Raw genomic sequence first — 18,609 nt, forward strand, 5'->3', positions numbered from 1 at the left:
TTAAAGTGTTTTCCCCTAAGGCAGTGGTTGGCAAACTCATTAGTCAACAGAGCGGCAAACCACGGGTCACGAGTCGCATGTGGCTCGCAAGCCGCAGTTTCCCGACCACTGGTCTAAGAGGATCTTCCAGCACTGTGGTTCATTTCCAAGTTAAACTAATGGTTCTGGTTTTTATTTCCAAAGGACTACCCTTCTCTCGAAACCGCCCAATTAAGTTGCTAGACCTGAGCAAAGGTGGGCCATATCGGCAAAGAAATAGTCCATACACCCCTTGTTCATGATGAGCTATTGGATTTTCATGAAAAGTAACAAACTCAACACAGCAGATTCATACCAGTCAGTTAAATGTTCACAGTTCACGCATACAGCTCATAGCAAGGCTCTCACACCCCAGGGAGGAATAACACCCACGGCAAGGATCATCCCCAAGGATCTACTCCGGTGTCAGAATAACTCCGCTTCATGTTTGAGATTTAAAGGTGTTAAAGTCAGCACCAAAACCAAATGGCAGGAGTGGGCAACACAGCAAGTGCACTGAGATTTTTTTTTTCCAACTTGATCTTTAAATAATGTTTTCTCCCCTCCTCCAAAGATCAAGCTCCCTAAATGAAGAAATCCAACAAGAGCTTACTTTGAGGTCTTATGTTGGCAGCTGCGTTGACTCTGTCAGGGCAAGGCCCTGTCTGTGACACTCATTGCTATTCCCTCCGGTGACTGCACAGGATCTGGCCTATAAGCAGCACACACAAAACGTGGGCCATACAACATTGCTATAAACTGGATTTTAGAAAAGGGTTTAAATATATATGGAATACTGAGTGTATGCACACTTTGACTAATGATAAAGGCAGTGTTTACTAAAATACATTTCATTCTCAATATGTAATAGAATCTACAGACAAAGTGTGTATTCTTTTGTGAGGACGGTCTGTATACATATGGGAAAGAAATAATTTGAAACAATAGCAATAAACTGACTCCAGTAACACTTAAAATTTTGGTTTTATATGAACTTCATTGAGGGGACATAATTTACATACAACAACATGAACATGTTTTACGTGTGCAGCTCATGAATTAGAACACGACTACTCCTATGGACCCACAACCCTCATTGAGATATAGAACATTTTAATCCTTCAAATTCTTTATGTCCATTGCAGCCAGTCCCCTGATTCCATGCCCCAGGCAACCTAATAACTTGTTTTTGAACCAACATTTTTCTCCTGCTTCATGAATGCCTATTCATGAGCACTTAAGATCTCACAAGTCTATTTAGATTTCATAGCTTTGAAGACGCAGGCATGGTAATTAAGGCATGCTCTTAGTTAAACTTTAAGGATTATCTTTAAGAAGAAAAATGATAAACAAAGCTTTGGTTCTTGAATATGCCATTGCATTCCTTTGCTACAGCCTTATCCTTAAAAGACAGTCATTACTTTTGAGAAGTGCAAGGGTTCTATCTTCCTCTGACCCTCCCATTTAATAAGATGAGGCATGCACTGAGAGAAGTGAAGGCCAAAGACATCACTCCTAGCTCTAGTAGCTCAGCAATGTGAAAAGGGATTGCTTACATCAATAGCTTCCTGCATGTCTTCCCAGCTCCCCGCTCCCATCTGAATCAGAATCTACCTCCTGACTTGAGGCAGGTTCCACACCCAGGTAAGGCTCCCATCCCCTCTCACCTACACTGCTGCAAGACTCCTAACCACAAGCTACTGCAGACTCTCCCCTCTCCTGGCCAATCTTAACCAGAGGTAAGTCTGAAAACTGGATTCAGTCTTGCTCAGCTGCTCATGATGGTTCCTGACTTCTCACTTCTTACAGTCACATGCAAAAACTTCTGGAAATGGCTTTCAGGCCTTTGAGCCTGGTCTCAGCCCACTCTTTTGGGGTCACCTTCTGCTCTACTTTTGTCATGTACTGTCTACTCCATGCTCTCCTGAAGACATCACCCACATTTACTCCTCAGGCCTTGGCCCCTGCTCTTCCTTCTGTTCAGGTTTGCTTCCCCTCCTTCCTTTGTCAAAACCCTACGTACGTGCAGGGTCTCCTCTGGCACAGTTTCCTTAATTCCCCAGTTACTGCCTTTTCTTTGGTTCCTTACCATTATTTTTGCATGATCATTAGTTATATTGATGTCTTCGCTCCTACTCGATTAAGGTACCTTTTGGGCAGAGGGACTGTGTCGTATTGTCTTTGTACCCTGTGCTGAGCTCAGAGCCTTGTACACATTAAGAAAGCAAAGCATGCTGAACTGCAGAAGAAACAACCAGGGGACCAAAGCAGGAGTACTAGCATGGCAATGCAATGAATGGAGGTGATATGCATGCGCAGCATGGTTAAAGAATTGAGGAAACTCAAAAGGATGTAACACAGAGAAACCAGGAATATTTAGTATTAAAAATGTACATAAAAACCTTCACAGCTATATCATAAGCTACTGTTAAATAGATGTCTGCATTTACGAAAACAAAAACAAACACACAAACTACCCAATTTCCCAAGAATGAGGACTAGTTCAATAAAACCTAATACATACATATCACAGAATACCTTTACCTCATCGTACGAAAGTGTAAAAGAATATATAATGACACGGAAATAAAGGGAGGGCAAAAGAAGGTTTACAGTTGTGAGTACGTGATAGAGTTTACTCTTCTATTATTATTTATTAAGCATTGTGTTATTTATTACCAACAAGTATAAACCTACTTTTATCCACCCCTGTATGTTGCAAGCCAGTGAAAAAGGCAGGTTCCAAAATAATATCTAGTTTATGAGCCACTTTTGCAAAGTAAAAAAGGCAGAAGCCGAAACCGGTTTGGCTCAGTGGATAGAGCATCAGCCTGCGGACTGAAGGGTCCCGGGTTTGATTCTGGTCAAGGGCATGTACCTGGGTTGCGGGCACATCCCCAGTAGGAGGTGTGCAAGAGGCAGCTGATGGATGATTCTCTCTCATCGATGTTTCTAACTCTCTATCCTTCTCCTTTCCTCTCTGTAAAAAAAATCAATAAAATATATTTAAAAAAAAAAAAGGCAGAAGGCACTTCTTATCAAAATGGCAACAGTGGTTAGAACAGACTTGTTTTTCCTTTTTGCCTGTCCTTCCAGATTCTATGGACAAAGATCATGTTTGTAATAAGTAAAATAACTATTACAAACATCACATACATGGAAAATAACTCTTTAATATCACTTTTGGAGAAAAGTCTAAATTTCAAGGAATTTCTAGGCTAATTTAATGCCCACCACACATACCAACTGGAATAGTTTTAGAAAAAGATACTTACATATTGTGTAAGTGTTCTTTTTCTTGGTATTTACATTCCTCATTTTAGTTTGTGCTCAGAAAGTCACTAGCTTTGCTTAGAAAATCATTTCTGTGAAAAGTCTCATAAAATTATCTCAAGGGATACACTTTCTGGACAGTTTTTTTTTTAACACTAAAATTAAGCCATAGAATTTTTAGGCTGGCCTAAAATTCTCCTTTCATTGTCTGTGAGAGGCAAATAAAATCCTATTACAGTGGAAGAACTCAAAGTGACTGCTCATTTCTATCTTTAAAATATGCCCGCAGATGCCAGGAAATAAAACAGAAAGTTGCCATGAGTAAGTCCGTGGAATTGCAGTTACTTTTCAAGTTGGAAATGGCTTTTAAATAGACTCCCTATTTCTGTTTTAAGTGCCTTTTAAAAGTTTTTCACTGGGTCATGACTAACCTTGGCACTTTCCCATGGGCAAAATACCAACTCTGGGGTCTGCAGTCCCTTGGGTCTTTAAATGGTCAAAAGAAAAAAAGACAAAAAAAGACAAAAAAAGACAAAAAAAAAAAAAAAAAAAAAAAAAGACAGAAGGCAGCACCAGGCGCAGAGTCAGGGGAGATCCTGAAGATCCCATAAACCTCCTGGCAACTTGCCAGATGGGCTGGCACCAGCTGTGCTGGGTAGGATCGGGGACACACTTTGAGGTTCCATGCAACAGAAAAACGTGTGAAAGATGTTAAGGAGTTCAACCAAGCAATGAACCAAGCAGGGGCCCTTCTAAGCAAGGCGCTCTTGTATACCCATAAAGCTGGCCTCAACGCTGAGCGAGACCACCTCCTGTGATTTCTCAAAGACAGTTCATCCGGGTATAAGTTCTTTCAGCTTTGCTAGGCCTGGGATAGTTAAGAGTAAGTAAATTAATTCATCAACTCAGTGCTCGAAACTCCATCTCTATTGATGCACAGAACTTCTATGCTGCACTGCTACCTAACAATAATATTCAAAATGTTTCCTGCGTGGTTTTAACTTAGTATGATCATTGTATCGATTCATCCATTCGTCCATTCAACAAAGATTCCCAGGACTTGGTCGCATGGCAGGTATTGGGGATGCAAAGAAGGACGGGTCATTCTTCCATCCTCAAGTGGCTCTCATTTCTCAGGAGACAAACATGTCTATAGCTGCTTTTTGGAGAGGGGTGGCCAAGGGGAGTTTCCCAGAGAAGAGAAGAACTGAACTGAATCATGAAAGGAAGACAGGAGCTGTCAGGAGTACTGGAGTGGAAAAGAGACCAACAGAACGAGCATTTCGGGTGATAGGAACACATGTGAGGGTGAGAATGATGTAACTGCAAGGTGTATGCAGAGAAGGGTCCAGGGTTCAGCCAGTATTGCTGAATTAGAAGTTTACAATCGAAGGAGCTGAAACTGTCTATTTTCAGAGCCATCAGCAAATGATCAGCACTATTACAAACAATTACAGCTACTAGTAATTTAAAACCTGGGCATACAATAATGGAAACATTCGTAGAGAGAGAAGGATGATTGGGAGGAACAAGTTGGAGAGGGTATGTGGGTGGGAGCTGGTTTTTAATATGGGGGAAGTTATTTAAAGAGCTCCCAGCAGTGATGGACAATATAATTGTGCTTGTCAAGGAGGCTTCACAGGGTGAAGTGAGAGCGTATATCCTGCAGCGAAGCTGATAAGCACACTCCACTGAACCTTGTCACACCCTGGCAAGGCAGGGAGCCAATGGTGGGGGATCCTTGGATTCTGTACAAAATGCCCAGGGGGAGGTGGAAATTCCCCCAGCCACCCCAGCGCTCCCTTAAAGCCATTGTTTGCATTGCTGCATGTTGGGTCAGGATTGATCCAGTTGAGCAGCTCGGAGGCACTACCAACCAGTGGCATCTATGGATGAGGCCAGTGTGAATGGGTGAACTCATGGGAATGGACCGACTGTCCCATTCCCATGAGAATTCCTGCCCAAGATGGTTGACTGCTAAAATGTTTCGCTAAGATGTCCTTTTCTGAAAGGAATTAGCTATTTCATTTGACAACTAGTGGTGTTTGTTTGTTTGTTTGTTTGTTTTTACTCCCTGCTTGGAAGACACTGGATTTTTAAGAGATATAATAACATGATGTGTCAAATGCAAAGACTCCTAAAACAGACAAAGCATCAGAGTCAAGTAGAAAAAATATATATGTAGAGCCCTATGCTAGATTTTCTGAATCAGATTTTGGAGATGGATCTCTTGCCTGTTGGTTTATTTTTGACTGTTTACTTTAAAGGAGTAAGTAAAGGAGCTGCTGATGCATAGCCAGGGCTGATAATAAATTTGCCTGGTTTGGGTGCATTATTTTATCTGCTGCTGGGTTCTGGAATTTGGGATAAGATAGTAAGACCCTAATAAACCAAAGGGATCTTGTTTTCTTGTGCATCGGGAGGGTGTCATTTTGTATTCCCAAATTAAGCTGAGAGTGACACAAGACTTGCACATTACCTCCAGTGGAACTGGAGAGGGGAACTCTGAGCTTCTGAGGATTCTTGCAGGAAGGACCCCAGGCCATGTGTGTGCAAGCCCCTGGAACACATGTGCTAGACAGGACCTGAGGGGAGTTAGGTGGACTGTCTAACTCAGTTCCCCCTACTACTTGGCAGTTCACCGTATGCAGCTTGCTGTTCAGTTGCTGTGTGAGGGCATTCTGACAATTTGCATATTACCCTTTTATTAGTGTAGATTATTGACTATATTCCCTATGCTGTACTTTACCGCCCCATGACTCAGACACAGAGAACATTCTGCTCCTTCCTTTTAAATCCCAAATCCACCACTCTAATTTTGGCCCTTTTGGTCTTCCTCAACCCCCTCCTACAAGCTTTACTTACCCGCATTTTAGAGGCTTCTATCAGATTCACATTTCTAAAATGTAGACTTGATGATATTTTTTCTTTTCTTTCATTAAATATTTTTAATTAATTTTTAGAAAGAGAAGGGAGAGGGAGAGAAACATCAATGTGATAATGACACATTAATTGCCTGCCTCCTGGATGAATCCCCAATTCATGGGGATTCAACCTGGGCATGTGTCCTGACTGGAAATTGAACGAGCAACCTTTCAATACACAGGATGGCGCCCAAACAACTGAGGCACATGAGCCAGAGTGATTTATTTTCAACCTTGTTTTAAGTACGTGATTCCCTTCATGAACCACCTTCCTCAGTCCCAGACTTTTTTCTCACCTCATTTACCTCTTTCATCCTGCAAAACATGATACTCTCCATTTAGTTGAGTCTACCATTCCCAGTTTTATGACTTAATCTTCCTGAATGCCTTCCTATTGAAATCCTGGGAGCTCTGCCTTTTAGTAATGTATGTGTGTTCCTGACTCATGCTCTGCTCTACTGTGTATGACCCGAGGCCTGTCACTGCTTGTTCCTCATCTGTGCAAATCTTGCAGCTCCTTCTGTGGCACCTACTGTGTAGTCACTCATTAAATATCTGTTAAATTGAATGGAAAATAGCTGTAATGTGTGTTATGAGCCTCCAAGTTCTTCTGAAGCCCCTGAAAGTAGTTCTGTGCCTTGAAGGAAACATTTTACAGGAAAGGAGTGAGTTGCTCATTGGAACATTTCTTTGCTTTATGTCTCTCATCCATAAGAGGAGAACCATGTCTTAAAGCATTTCAAATATCTGGAAATTGGATTCTCAATAAAGCATGGTCTATAGCATATATTCCAGTACAAGTTTACATTTTATTTTCATGATTTTGGCTCTGAACTTTATTGCTTTATATTCCACTAGCAGCCCGGTGCACAAATCTGTGCACGAGTGGGGTCTCTCTGGGTGGTCTGCGGGGAACCAGCAGAAACCCGCAGTCCAATGTCGCCTGCAGCTCCTACCTGCTTCTCCCACTCTCCTGGCCTCACCTCACTGTGCCTGCCATGGGCTTACACCCAATCAGTCCAGATCAGGAGAGGCTCATGCAGCTACAGCAGCGCTTGACAGCCATGAGCTATGCATATGGCACCCTCTCGAGGGGAGTGGTTTGTGAGATCAGGCTGAAACCAGCTCTCTGACATCCCCCAAAGGGCCCCGCATTGTTGAGAGGGTGCAGGCAAGGATGTGGGACCCCACTGGTGCACTATCTGGCTGGGGAGGGATAGCAGGAGGGCTCCAGGGCTTGTCTGGCCCATCTTATTCAGTCCCAATCAGCTGGACCCCAGCAGCAAGCTAACCTACCAGTCAGAGCATCTGCCCTCTATTGGTCAGTGCATGTCATAGTGACTGGTTGACCAGTTGACTACCTGCCCCCTGGTGGTCAGTACCTGTCATAGTGAGCAGTTGAGTGGCCTTAGCATATCATTAGCATATTATGCTTTGATTGGTTGAACAGTTGACTGGTCACCAGATGACCAGACACTTAGCATATTAGGCTTTTATTAAATAGGATTTGCTTGAGTAAAAAACCCTAAAAAATTGGAACCTGGTAGACTAAATTGTAAGATATTAACCCAAAGAACAAATGTCTCCTAACCTTTAGTGAGAAGATTGAGTTTTATAAATACTAGGTTTTATCATGACATCAGTTTATGGGATTGAAGATATTTCAATTTTTTAGGAAAACTAAGAACTTAATGCTAAAATCTAGACAATTGCCATGCTATTTCTTAGAACTAAAATGAGTATTCAAATTATCTTGTCCGCCTCTGGTTTTATTTTATTCCTGACCTAGGCAGTTACTTTCAGATAAAGGAATATGCTTAACAAAAGAAATTTCATAAACCAAACAGCCCTGTCATTTACATAAGTGCAGCCAATGTTCTTTAGGAGAATCAAAACCAACTGAACAGCCTGGATGGATCTCAAGCATGATGCTGAACGAAAGAAAGAAAAAAAAAAAAAAAAAAAAAAAAAGCCAATCTCCAAAGGTTGCAAACTCTATGATTCCATTTAAATACAATTTTTGAAATAACAAAATCATGGATATGGAGACTAGCAATTGCCAGGGATTAGAGTCTAGAAAGGAAGTGCAGGGAGAAGGTGGGTGTGGCTATGAAGGGGTTAATTTGTTCTTCTCCAGATAGCTTAGTTCTTTTATTTTTAAAAAGCTTAATAAGTTCTACAAAAACTAGGGGAAAAAAATGAGCCATGATCTGGTATCCTAAGCTGGAGCCCTGTGGTGGATGAATGTGGTGCTGGTTACACAAAGCTGCACAGGTGATAAAGTTACACAGAAACACACACACACACACACACACACACACACGCCCAATCTGATCATTTACTGCAGTTATGCAGGATTTTGTCTTTGGGGGAAAGTGATGTACATTTTTTTTCTTTCAATTTCCTATGAACCTATAATTATTTCAAAATGAAAAGTTTCTTTTTTTTTTTTTTCCTTTAAACCAGATATTTCCTTGTCACTTGAGAGAATAGGCCTCTGAGATCATAAGCAGGTGAAGTGGGTGGGAGCAGGGAGGCTGAGAAAGGCCGGATAAAGGAGAAAGCTTTGATTTGGCTCCTCCCGCTGTGGGGCTGGGCACCTGGAATTGCTGAGGCTTCTGAGTGCTGTTGCTGTTTTGATGAAATGCCAGAAACCAAAGTTTAAAAATTTCGTGTAAAAATTTCCTCACTTTCATTAACAACTAATTCGAACTTTTTGAACACTGTATACAAACCATACTAAATATAAGCGAGGGCTGGATTCAGCCTAATGATTCCTGTGCAAAATTAGCTTCAGGCCAGAGGTTCAGTTTGACCCTGAGATGAATGTAGCCTCACTCTGTAGCTCCTGCTCCTCTGTGGTTCCTTACGAAAAACTAAAAAATGGGTGTTCCCAACAAAGTGAGAGTTCGTCTCTGGCCACTGCTGAAAATGGCATAAGCCACCAGTGAAATTCTGGAGACTGTCGGTTTGATGACAGCTCAGAATCATGCCACCGCTACTGGCTTCTGACCCAGACCTTTACACCCACTTCCTTAGCACGGTGCCCGGGGCAGAGCAGGCGCTCCGTTTGTATTTTTTTGGAAGTGTTAATTTGTTCTTCTTCAAATAGCTTAGTTCTTTTATTTTTAAAAGCTTAATAAGTTCTATAAAAACTAAAAAATGAGCCACTATCTGGTATCCTAAGCTAGGCTTTTCCTGAGGTGGGTACCATGGCCCGGTGAATGCAATTTATATATACGTGTCAGCAGCACTCACAACTTCTGCGTCTATTTGACGTCTAGTGCAAATGAGCAGAGGGAGGAGTTGATAAGGTCACTGTTCTGGTTTTGGTCCTTTAAAGACTTTATCATATCTGCCCTGCGTAAGGCCCAGAGTCTAGCCATCCTTTCTTCTCCCATTCCCAACAAGGACAGCTGACTCAGCAGAAGTGAGAAGGGGCGGGGCTAATCACTTATTCTTCACTCCACCGCATGGTGAGTCAGTAACATAACCCCATCTTTCCGTCTGAAACATCACATGCACTAATCAGATTCCCTCTGTCTCTGTCTAATAGATAGAGCGCATCACCCCCAATTCCTTCATCAAGAAAATGAGTGGAAAAAAATTCCAATTTCTTACAACTGGAATTTTAATTCAATTTCATTTTAATTAAAATGTATTAAACCTTAAAATTTCATCTATGACCCAATTACACGTTGTCAGAGTCAAATTGAAATAATGAAAAGATTCATTTGAATGATTTCTGTCCTCTTTCCCTCCAAAAAAGTCTGCTAATGAGAGTACAGAGAATGCTTTTTAATCTTCCTTTAAAAAAAGAACATGTGTAGGTTTTGAATAATTATAAGTCAATAAGAGTCTTTTCCTATTTATCATTTTTTATCAAGCTTCATAATATGCAGATTTTAAAGGACTGGTTCTCAGCCTAGAAAATTATGCCAATGAGGTAAGAGCAATCATTTAAAAGAGAAGCCACTAATTTCTCTAAGGGGCCATATGCAAAGACCCTGGACTTTATATCTGTTTTCAACTAATTATTCTGTATTTACTTTTCCATTAGTCCAGTAATTTTTCTTTCAAATCAGAATTAAGCAATAAGACACTGAATTACATAAAGGCCTGTTTAGCATAGCAGACACACCCCATCGTTCCCCGGTCCTCTGATTTACAGAGATTAAAATGCTAACTGAGAGGCTGTCTATATGCCCCTTAGTATTTATATTCCATCATGCAGTCACCTCAGTAACCTATTCATTCTCAGAAGGACTACCTGGCAATTAACTCCAGTCTTTTCCAACTCACCATCTCATTATGTAAAGTGGTTTTGAAACATAAACTTTATTAGCAACTTTCATTCTAATTTCTTCTTATTTTACCCACCCTCAGCCTGCCTGGAAATGTCAGTTTATATGTGACCAGAATGTTCTGGAAAACGGCAGTTTAATACCGTCCGCACTGGACAGGCAGCACATCTCGTAATTGGTCTTTGCACTATGGGGCACTAGCATAAATTGAGATTGTCATGTCTCAGCTGAAGCATGTGATGCAATTTTTTACAGAGATGGAAATGAATTCTCCCTGCCTCACGATACAGCATTTTCACTACGTTCAGGAGGAATGAGCAAATAAGGAAGCTGTTTCTTCAATTCTAAAGATTAAAAGAAAAACAAATTCAAAATTCTTTGGTAAAAGGTAAAGAAACTCACAGTATCGGAAGAGCTGAAATGTGGTTCAGTGTACACATTCTTGGTAAGGAACCAGAGTGGGTTGGATGAAACTATTGGAAAGAAAGCACCCGAAAATGTGTTGAATCCGGAGACAGGGAGACATCCCATCGGTGCAGCTGACTTACCAATGTCGGGATCCACGGCTTGAACTCTGGTCAGCAAAGCCTTCGTGGCCGTGTTCTCGTAGACACAGGCGTGGTAGTGGTCGGAAGAAAACACAGGGGGGTTATCGTTCACGTCTTCTAGGATCAAGTGGATGTCGGATTGGCAGAACCTGCCACCCCCGTCGGTGGCCCTGGCGACCAGGTTGTACGCAGGGACCCTCTCCCGGTCTAGCGGTGAAGAAGTTTTTAACTGGCCTGTGAAGAGAAATAGCCTGCCTTTTCAAAAATTGTCTAAATTCTCTGAAAAGCAGAGGATCAATACTATAAAGGATCCCAATACAGGAAGGACCAATGATATTGGGCTCAAGTGTCTCATAATTTTGAAAAATAGAACAAATATGATTGAAAGCATCAGGCAAAAAATTCTGTGATTTTGGATGCAACAACAAACCAACGGCAGGACCTTCAAATTAATTAATGGTAATGTGAAACCTCTGGCATCGGGGGTTCCTCCTTTTGGCTACATGGAGAAGCTCTGTGACTCCTTCTACCTCCGCAGCTATGTCTCTGGGTTTCTGCTATCTCCAGAGAAAGCACAGAAAATGGGCCAGGGTCTGAGTTCTCCGGTAGTCAATCATGTCAATAACCTGTAGATACAGAAGGGGCAAGCAGTCTCTCTGCTTCCATTTACTCAACATCTTTTTGCCCCATCTTTTAGAGGAAAACAACAGTCCCAACAGAGGCTGGTTATAGCACAAAGAGGACTTGAGGAACCCTACTGTGCCAGGTGAACCCTGCTAGCTGGACTGTGCAAGGGCCTATGGTTGGTGGGGAGGGTTCCAGTGAGGAAATATTTGAGGGGCTCAGAGAAGAGGCTATTAGTAACCAACATGGAGTAGGTTATGTATTTTAACCACTGGAACAGCTGTACTGGTGCTGTGTGTCAGGTCCCCAATCCCCGGGAGATTCTGTGGTTGTTATTTAGAATTTAATAGTTAAGCATTAGGACTTGAATAGATGCTATTTGGTGTCAAGTATGACTCATGAAATATTATTATGCTTAAATAAAATGAGCAGGCATTACGTGGACCATGCCAGCCCAACTCATAAAGCAGTTCCTCCCTTGGCTTCCTTGCGCCAGCCAGTTCTCAAACATAGGTTAAATCAGTTCCCACTCCTATTTCAAAACTTCCGGTTTTTTGGTTGGGCATTCAAGACCCTCCATGATGTGGCTGAAAGTTATTTCCCCAGCACTTTGGTCACAAACCATTCCACAGCTCCTCTCACCAGCGGCAGTGCTGTCCGTGGCATTCCCTGGATGGACTTTGCCCTCTGTTCCTGCTGCCCCTTGCAGGGTCCTGTCTTACTAACTAGGATCCTGGCTCCATTCAAATATCAGCTCTTCTTTAAAAGTTTCCTCTTTCCTCTCAGTAGAATATTACTTCATCCTCTGAGCCCAGATGTATCTCCCCTGATGTCTCTCCTGGGTCACTCATTTCATTCTGTCTATTATTATTATTATTATTATTATTATTATTATTAACAACTTACTGGTCTGTCTTCCTCACTTGACATGATTTGTTTTGTTTATCTTGGATTCTACCACAAATATGCCATAAGTCCTTTTACGCAGAATAGCTCTACTCAATAAGTGTTAGCTATTGGGTACACAAACACCAGGCACATATGGACAAGCAGTATATTCCCAAGTAGCTCAGTGCTCCCAAGTAGAATAACAATGCTATGGGAGTGAGAAAGGAGGAACCACTACTTCATGGAGTCTCAATATTTTGGGATTCAAAAGGACCAAGACAACGCTGGAAACATGCAAGTTGTTCCATCATTATTCTTCATTTACAATCTTCCAGTAGATGAACCATCCAGTGCATAACAATGGAATAATTTACCTCCATAAAAAATGTCTCTTCCATTAGCTCAGGCCTTCAGGGCAGGCATCTGCTGTGGTGTACAAAACCTTTCACTTTATACATTTTACCTGAATGTGTAAGCAAAGCTGAGGGCTCATAACTTTGGAGACAGGAATGTTTAATAAAAACCAGACAAGTGTGCTAATAAGCATCGGGAAGGGACCCAGAAGGGATTTCAACAGGGAAAACTCCCCTTACTGTGCATTGCTGTCTGGTTTGCATGGCAACTTGTGTTTCTGATGCAATTCTGTTTAAACTCTTTGTAGGGCGAATGCTTTAACTCAAAGACTATGAGAAACAGGAGAAGCAAGTAGGCCTGTCTGCTTTACTGGATGCTAATAAATGTAAGTAAGTCAGAGCAAGTTTATAAGCCAAATAAAGTTTGTGTGCTCCAGAGCACCCATCTTCAGATTCCAAGCACAATTAGGTATTTTTTTTAAAGAAGAGGTTATTAATTTTTGTAACGTAAGGGAGAGGGAGAGACAGAGAAACATCGATGTGTGAGCACACCATTGCTAGGCTGCCTCCTGCATGTCCCCTACCAAAACCCAAGCATGTGCCCTTGACCAGGAATTGAACCTGCAACCTCCTGATACACAGAGTGATGCCCAATACACTGAGCCACATCAACCAGAGCATGTGCCATTAGTATTTCTTAGAGCCCAAAATAGCCAGACATCAGATGAAGGCTCTTGTATATTCGTTAGGCACTATGGATGAGACCATCAGAGAGCTTAACTTATCTCCTGTATAAACAGTGGTATTTATCCAAAGAATAAATGTCACCTTACCACTTTCTGGATCTAGAAAAAATTCACTGTGTCCAGATCCATAGAGTGAGTATCGTATATCTCCATTGGATCCAATATCGGCATCCTGGGCACTGACCTTCAGGATGATTTTATTTGAGGGAATGTCTTCAGGAAATAATGCTGTATATGCAACCTAGTCAAAGGTAAAGAAACATAACCAAATCATTAGTATTTGTGGGGCAGCTGCCATAGTCAGCATGCATTCAAATAATTTAGATGCCTTCACACAATTTAGCTTCAGCTATTTTTTCCCCCTTATCATAGAACCATCTGACAATATATGATGAAACATGGTATGTCTCTTACCCTGCCACTCCATGCTCACTTATTCAACAAATTCTGATGGAGCCCTACTATGGGCCTGGTACTACTTGGATTCTAGGAGAACAGTGTTGAGTAAAACAGACAAAAATCCCTGCCCCTGTGCAACCATGATGCAGGTCTCATATTGATCACAGTCCTTTTTTTGTGAAGCACCAGTGAATTCCTGAAACCCTTCAACTCTTTAAAAAGCCACTTATAGCATTTGGCATTAGTATGAGAGGTTAAGTCTATTTGCCTTTTTTCTAAGCTACAGAACACCAATATTGTCTCCGGGTCCAGATGGTGATTAAAAAAGAAAGGTATATGAACAGGGATTTAATTTCAGTAAGAAGAAAACAAATCCAAGTACTGGCACCTTGCACGGACTGTCATGTTTGGTACGTGATAGAAAAGCTACCTCTTAATGAGCTTGGAGATCTGGGTTCATTGCTAACATGGCCATGAACCAGCTGTGTAAACTTATAAAAAAAAGTAATTTATGCTTCCGAGGGTTCCATTTCTCTTTTATGAAATCAATGATTTAGATAGAACAGTCCTCTAAGGCCTTTCATGATTCCTTTAAAATTATTTAATTTTAGGACTCATGGTTTTATTTTTGTGGGCAAAATTATGTACCTGATTCGTGCTACCTCCTCTATTCTTTCCATGTTTATAATATTTCACCCCAGACTCCAACTCCTAGCCTCTGATATCCAATTGGAGCTCCTAACTAAGCAGGTAGGAACAGAAATTAGCTTGGCCTTAAGCAGAGAAGGGAAATGGGTCTTGATTTAATGGTAGAGAAGCAGAGTAAAAGGGGGCAATCTATCTGCTATAGTCACACATCTTACCTGATCACACACTGGGCTATTGTCGTTCACGTCGCTGACAGTCACTTCCACCATGGCCTGTGTGACGAAGAGCCCATCGGTGGCCGTGATATTGAGAAAGTAAGCGTCTTGTTCTTCCCTGTCTAGAGGTCTCTTCACATAGACTTTCCACTCACTCTGCACCAGCCCCAGGGCAAATCTTCCTTGGGGATTCCCTCCTGCAGTAAAAAAAAAAAAAAAAAGAAAAAAAGAAAAGAAAAGGTTTTGAAGCTGTGCAGTGACAGTGATAAGCCAGTGTAGGGTCATCTAGGTGCCCCACAAATTATATCACTCGTGATACTGTACAACAATCGATTCTCACTTCCTTTTGATTCTTGTGCAAGAAAGCCTGATATTTATATGCTTGGCTTGTGTGGGAAATAAAACAATAACTTTCAAGAGAATAAAATGCTCTTAGAGAAGCTGGAAGGTGAACTCTTGTTTAGTTCCCCTTTAAGGACAGTCAAATTCAAACTGTGAATAATCAATCCTCTCCTCAGGATGATACAACCGTCTTTCCACTTTGTCTCAAGAGAGGATGTAATACACCATAGCTCTTGCTACCAAGACAATTTCATTAGCTGTTGATAATCAAGGAAAGGCAGTCAGTTCTACTGAAGAACCTTTTGTAATTTATGGGGGTGACATTGGTTAATAAAATTATGTAGGTTTCAGGTGCACAATTCTATAACACATCATCTGCACATTGTATCATGTGTTCACCACCCAAAGTCAAGTCTCCTTCCATCACCATTTATCCCCCTATACTCTCTCCTACCTCTCCAGCCCCCCTTCCCTCTAATAATCATCATACTATTGTCTGTGTCTATGAGTTTAATTTTTTCTTAAGCCCTTCACCTTTTTCACACAGCTCCCCAACCTCCCTCTCCTCTCCTCAGGCAGCTGTCAGTCTGTTCTCCATATCTATGAGTCTGTTTTTACTTTGTTTGTTAATTTTGTTCATTGATTTCACATATAAGTGAAATCATGATACTTGTCCTTCTCTGACTGGCTTATTTCACTTAGCACGATACTCTCCAGGTCCATCCATGTTGTCACAAAAGATAAGATTTCCTCCCTCTCCTCCTCCTCCTCCTCCTCCTCCTCCTCCTTCTTCTTTTTAACAGCTGGATAGTATTCCACTGTGTGAATGCATCACAGCTTTTTTATTCACTCATCTCCTGATGAGCACTTGGGCTGCTTCCAAATCTTGGCTATTATAAAGAACACTGCAGTGGACATGGTGGTACATATATTTTTTTGAATTCATGTTTTGGGTTTCTGCTATTAAGGAATCTTTTCATGAAAGATTTATCATACAGCTGGACTCTCCCTATAAGGACTAGGGTTTGGGGGAGAGAAGTGTGTATAACAGAGGAAGACCCATTAGTATTAAAGGGCCCTAATTAGAGGTCATTGAAGGTGCAGTTCAAAGATAAGCAGGACAATTAGATCCAATCTATCAGAGCAAAGCTGGGGAAAGCGGAAGAAAAGGAGAAGAGGTGAAGTGGAACAGCTTTTGATGACGATGAAACACTGACCGTGGTCCCAGCAATACTTCGTCCAGCATCACTGAATTGCACGGCGACAACAGTGGCTGGCAGAAGGTGGGAACAGGAGGGAAGAAAACAACTTGACCTTCCAATCCCAAAGAGGAAAACAATGTCACTTCAAACATGGAGGAAGACTGAACTAGACAACTGGCAAGGAGCCTGGAATTCAGTTAAATCATCACTGTTTCCCTGGTTTAGCCATTTAACAAGCATTTATCACCTGCTCTGGACCAGACTCAGCTCCAGGCAGTGGCGCCACGGCAGTGGACAAAACTGACCCACATCTCTCCTAGTGGAACTCACATTCCAGTAGGGAAGACTAACAGTAAACAAGCGAATAAGAAACATATTGCATCCTGGCTGCTACTTCACTGAAAAGGTGGAGCCAACTTGCCTTCCTACAAGGAATCTTTGAAAGAGCTCAGCACAGAGCTCCGGGTCCTGCCAGGGGGATGGAGTGGGAAGGGTAGCATTTTTGAGAGCCAGCCTGCGCGCTAGATTATAAGGGATGGTGGGGGGTGGGATCAGTCCAGGGGTCTCAGTGGCATGGAGCTAACACAGGACGAATGGACTACACTAGGCAGACAGTGCAGAAAAGGAGAGGGTGCACATTCCTCTAGGGCAGTGGGCTTGTGCTGAGAGTGACTGTGCCTCCCTCCCTCATCCCTCAGGGACCGTGTCAATGTCTGAAGACATTTTTGCATGTCACATCAGAGGTCATGAGGTGAAGGTACTGGAATGTATTGGGTAGAGGCCAGAAACACTACTAATCATCCTACAAGGCACAGAACTGCCACCTGTGACAAAGATGTATCTGCCCTGGATGTCAGGGGTCCAGGGTGAGAAATCTGCTCCCGTGAGGCTCGAGGTTGTCCCTGGGAGATCACTTTCCTCCATCACTGGCTAGGATTCAGTGTGACTGTGGTTGAATATTCAGCACGCACCAAGTTAACCTAGCAGATGCTTTTGGTGCAGGCTCACACTGTTCCTTTTGTTAAATAAAATGATTAATGGCCCTTTGTTAATCTGAGGAAGCACAGCCAAGTTGTGCTACAACAAGAGCAAAAGTTAAATCTCATTAAAATCAGTTGGTGGTTGGCACTGCTCACAGTCACAGTAGCTTTAAGCTACTCTGTTCTCATTACCTTGGTAAAGTTGATAGGATGGCCCCTTTAAGTCTTCCATTCAGAGACAATGTATAAATAATTAAAGCTGAGTAACAGTTCTTCCAAATAGAAGAGTGTCCCTTAGAATGCTTAAGAAGCTTTTTATCTGCAACTGAATGCAAATAAAATCAAAGTGATGCTTTTACTCACCTATTTCTCTTTACCACTATTGCTCATGTCTTTACTGCAGAAACATACATTTTAATAAAAAGGAAGTCATCAGCAAAAGCATGAAATGCATAAATAGCTTTAAACAGAAAACATCGAGCAAACAGTTCCATGAAGAAGAGGAGTAACGTGGAGAAGTGTGGTGGTCGCTAGCATGGGCACATATGCCCTCTCAAGGGTCTTATTCTGCAGTGGTTAATTAACTTTCCCACCAACGTACTTAAGCAGATTCCGTGTCCTGGGGGCATTCTAATTAATTCATTTTTCACGGTGAATAATGTAGTTTTTCTAAAGGGAAACCACCTGACTACAAGTATGAATGGATTCTTTAAAATCTCTTGGCACTTTGCTTATGGTCTGCCTTTGAATGTCACAACATCAAAATGTTCCTTTTAAAAAACCCAAAATAGTTTTAGAAAGACTGCTCCCACATCACCAACCCTCTCCTCTTCGGAGTTTAAGGCCAATCACCCCCAGAAAGCTGCCCCTAATCAAGACACTCCTTCTTCCCTCTGACAGGAAATCCTCAGGCTCTCCATGGGGACATACTTTGTGGCCTCTGGGTGACCTCATTTGTCTGTCTTGGCTTTCCCATTGAACTGCTACTTACCATTTGGAAAGATAGGAAAGGGATCCAAGAAAAATGAGCTGTCAGGAGAAATATCTTTGGCTCAGGGTTATAACATTATTATTATTTTTTTTTAGCAGAAGGTCAAACCTGGCTCTCTAATTTGTAAATGTGAACGTATAGGCATTTCTAGTAT

At 41.8% G+C, this 18,609-nt stretch overlaps 1 protein-coding gene across 6 annotated transcripts in view; it reads right to left on the reverse strand.

The window, feature by feature from the left end:
• The window catches only part of FAT3 (FAT atypical cadherin 3), a 644,128-nt gene that overhangs the window by 68,616 nt on the left and 556,903 nt on the right, over positions 1-18,609 (reverse strand). For all 6 annotated transcript variants that reach the window (XM_084895365.1, XM_084895366.1, XM_084895364.1 and 3 more), the window contains 3 exons: positions 14,941-15,137; positions 13,766-13,919; positions 11,068-11,301 (listed from right to left, as the gene is read on the reverse strand). In XM_084895365.1, coding sequence (XP_084751491.1) covers positions 11,068-11,301; positions 13,766-13,919; positions 14,941-15,137 — 585 coding nt within the window. The remainder of the gene's footprint in view (positions 1-11,067; positions 11,302-13,765; positions 13,920-14,940; positions 15,138-18,609) is intronic.

The sequence above is a fragment of the Pipistrellus hanaki genome (genome assembly GCF_964339955.1).
Source record: "Pipistrellus hanaki genome assembly, chromosome: 9".
Taxonomy (NCBI): domain Eukaryota; kingdom Metazoa; phylum Chordata; class Mammalia; order Chiroptera; family Vespertilionidae; genus Pipistrellus; species Pipistrellus hanaki.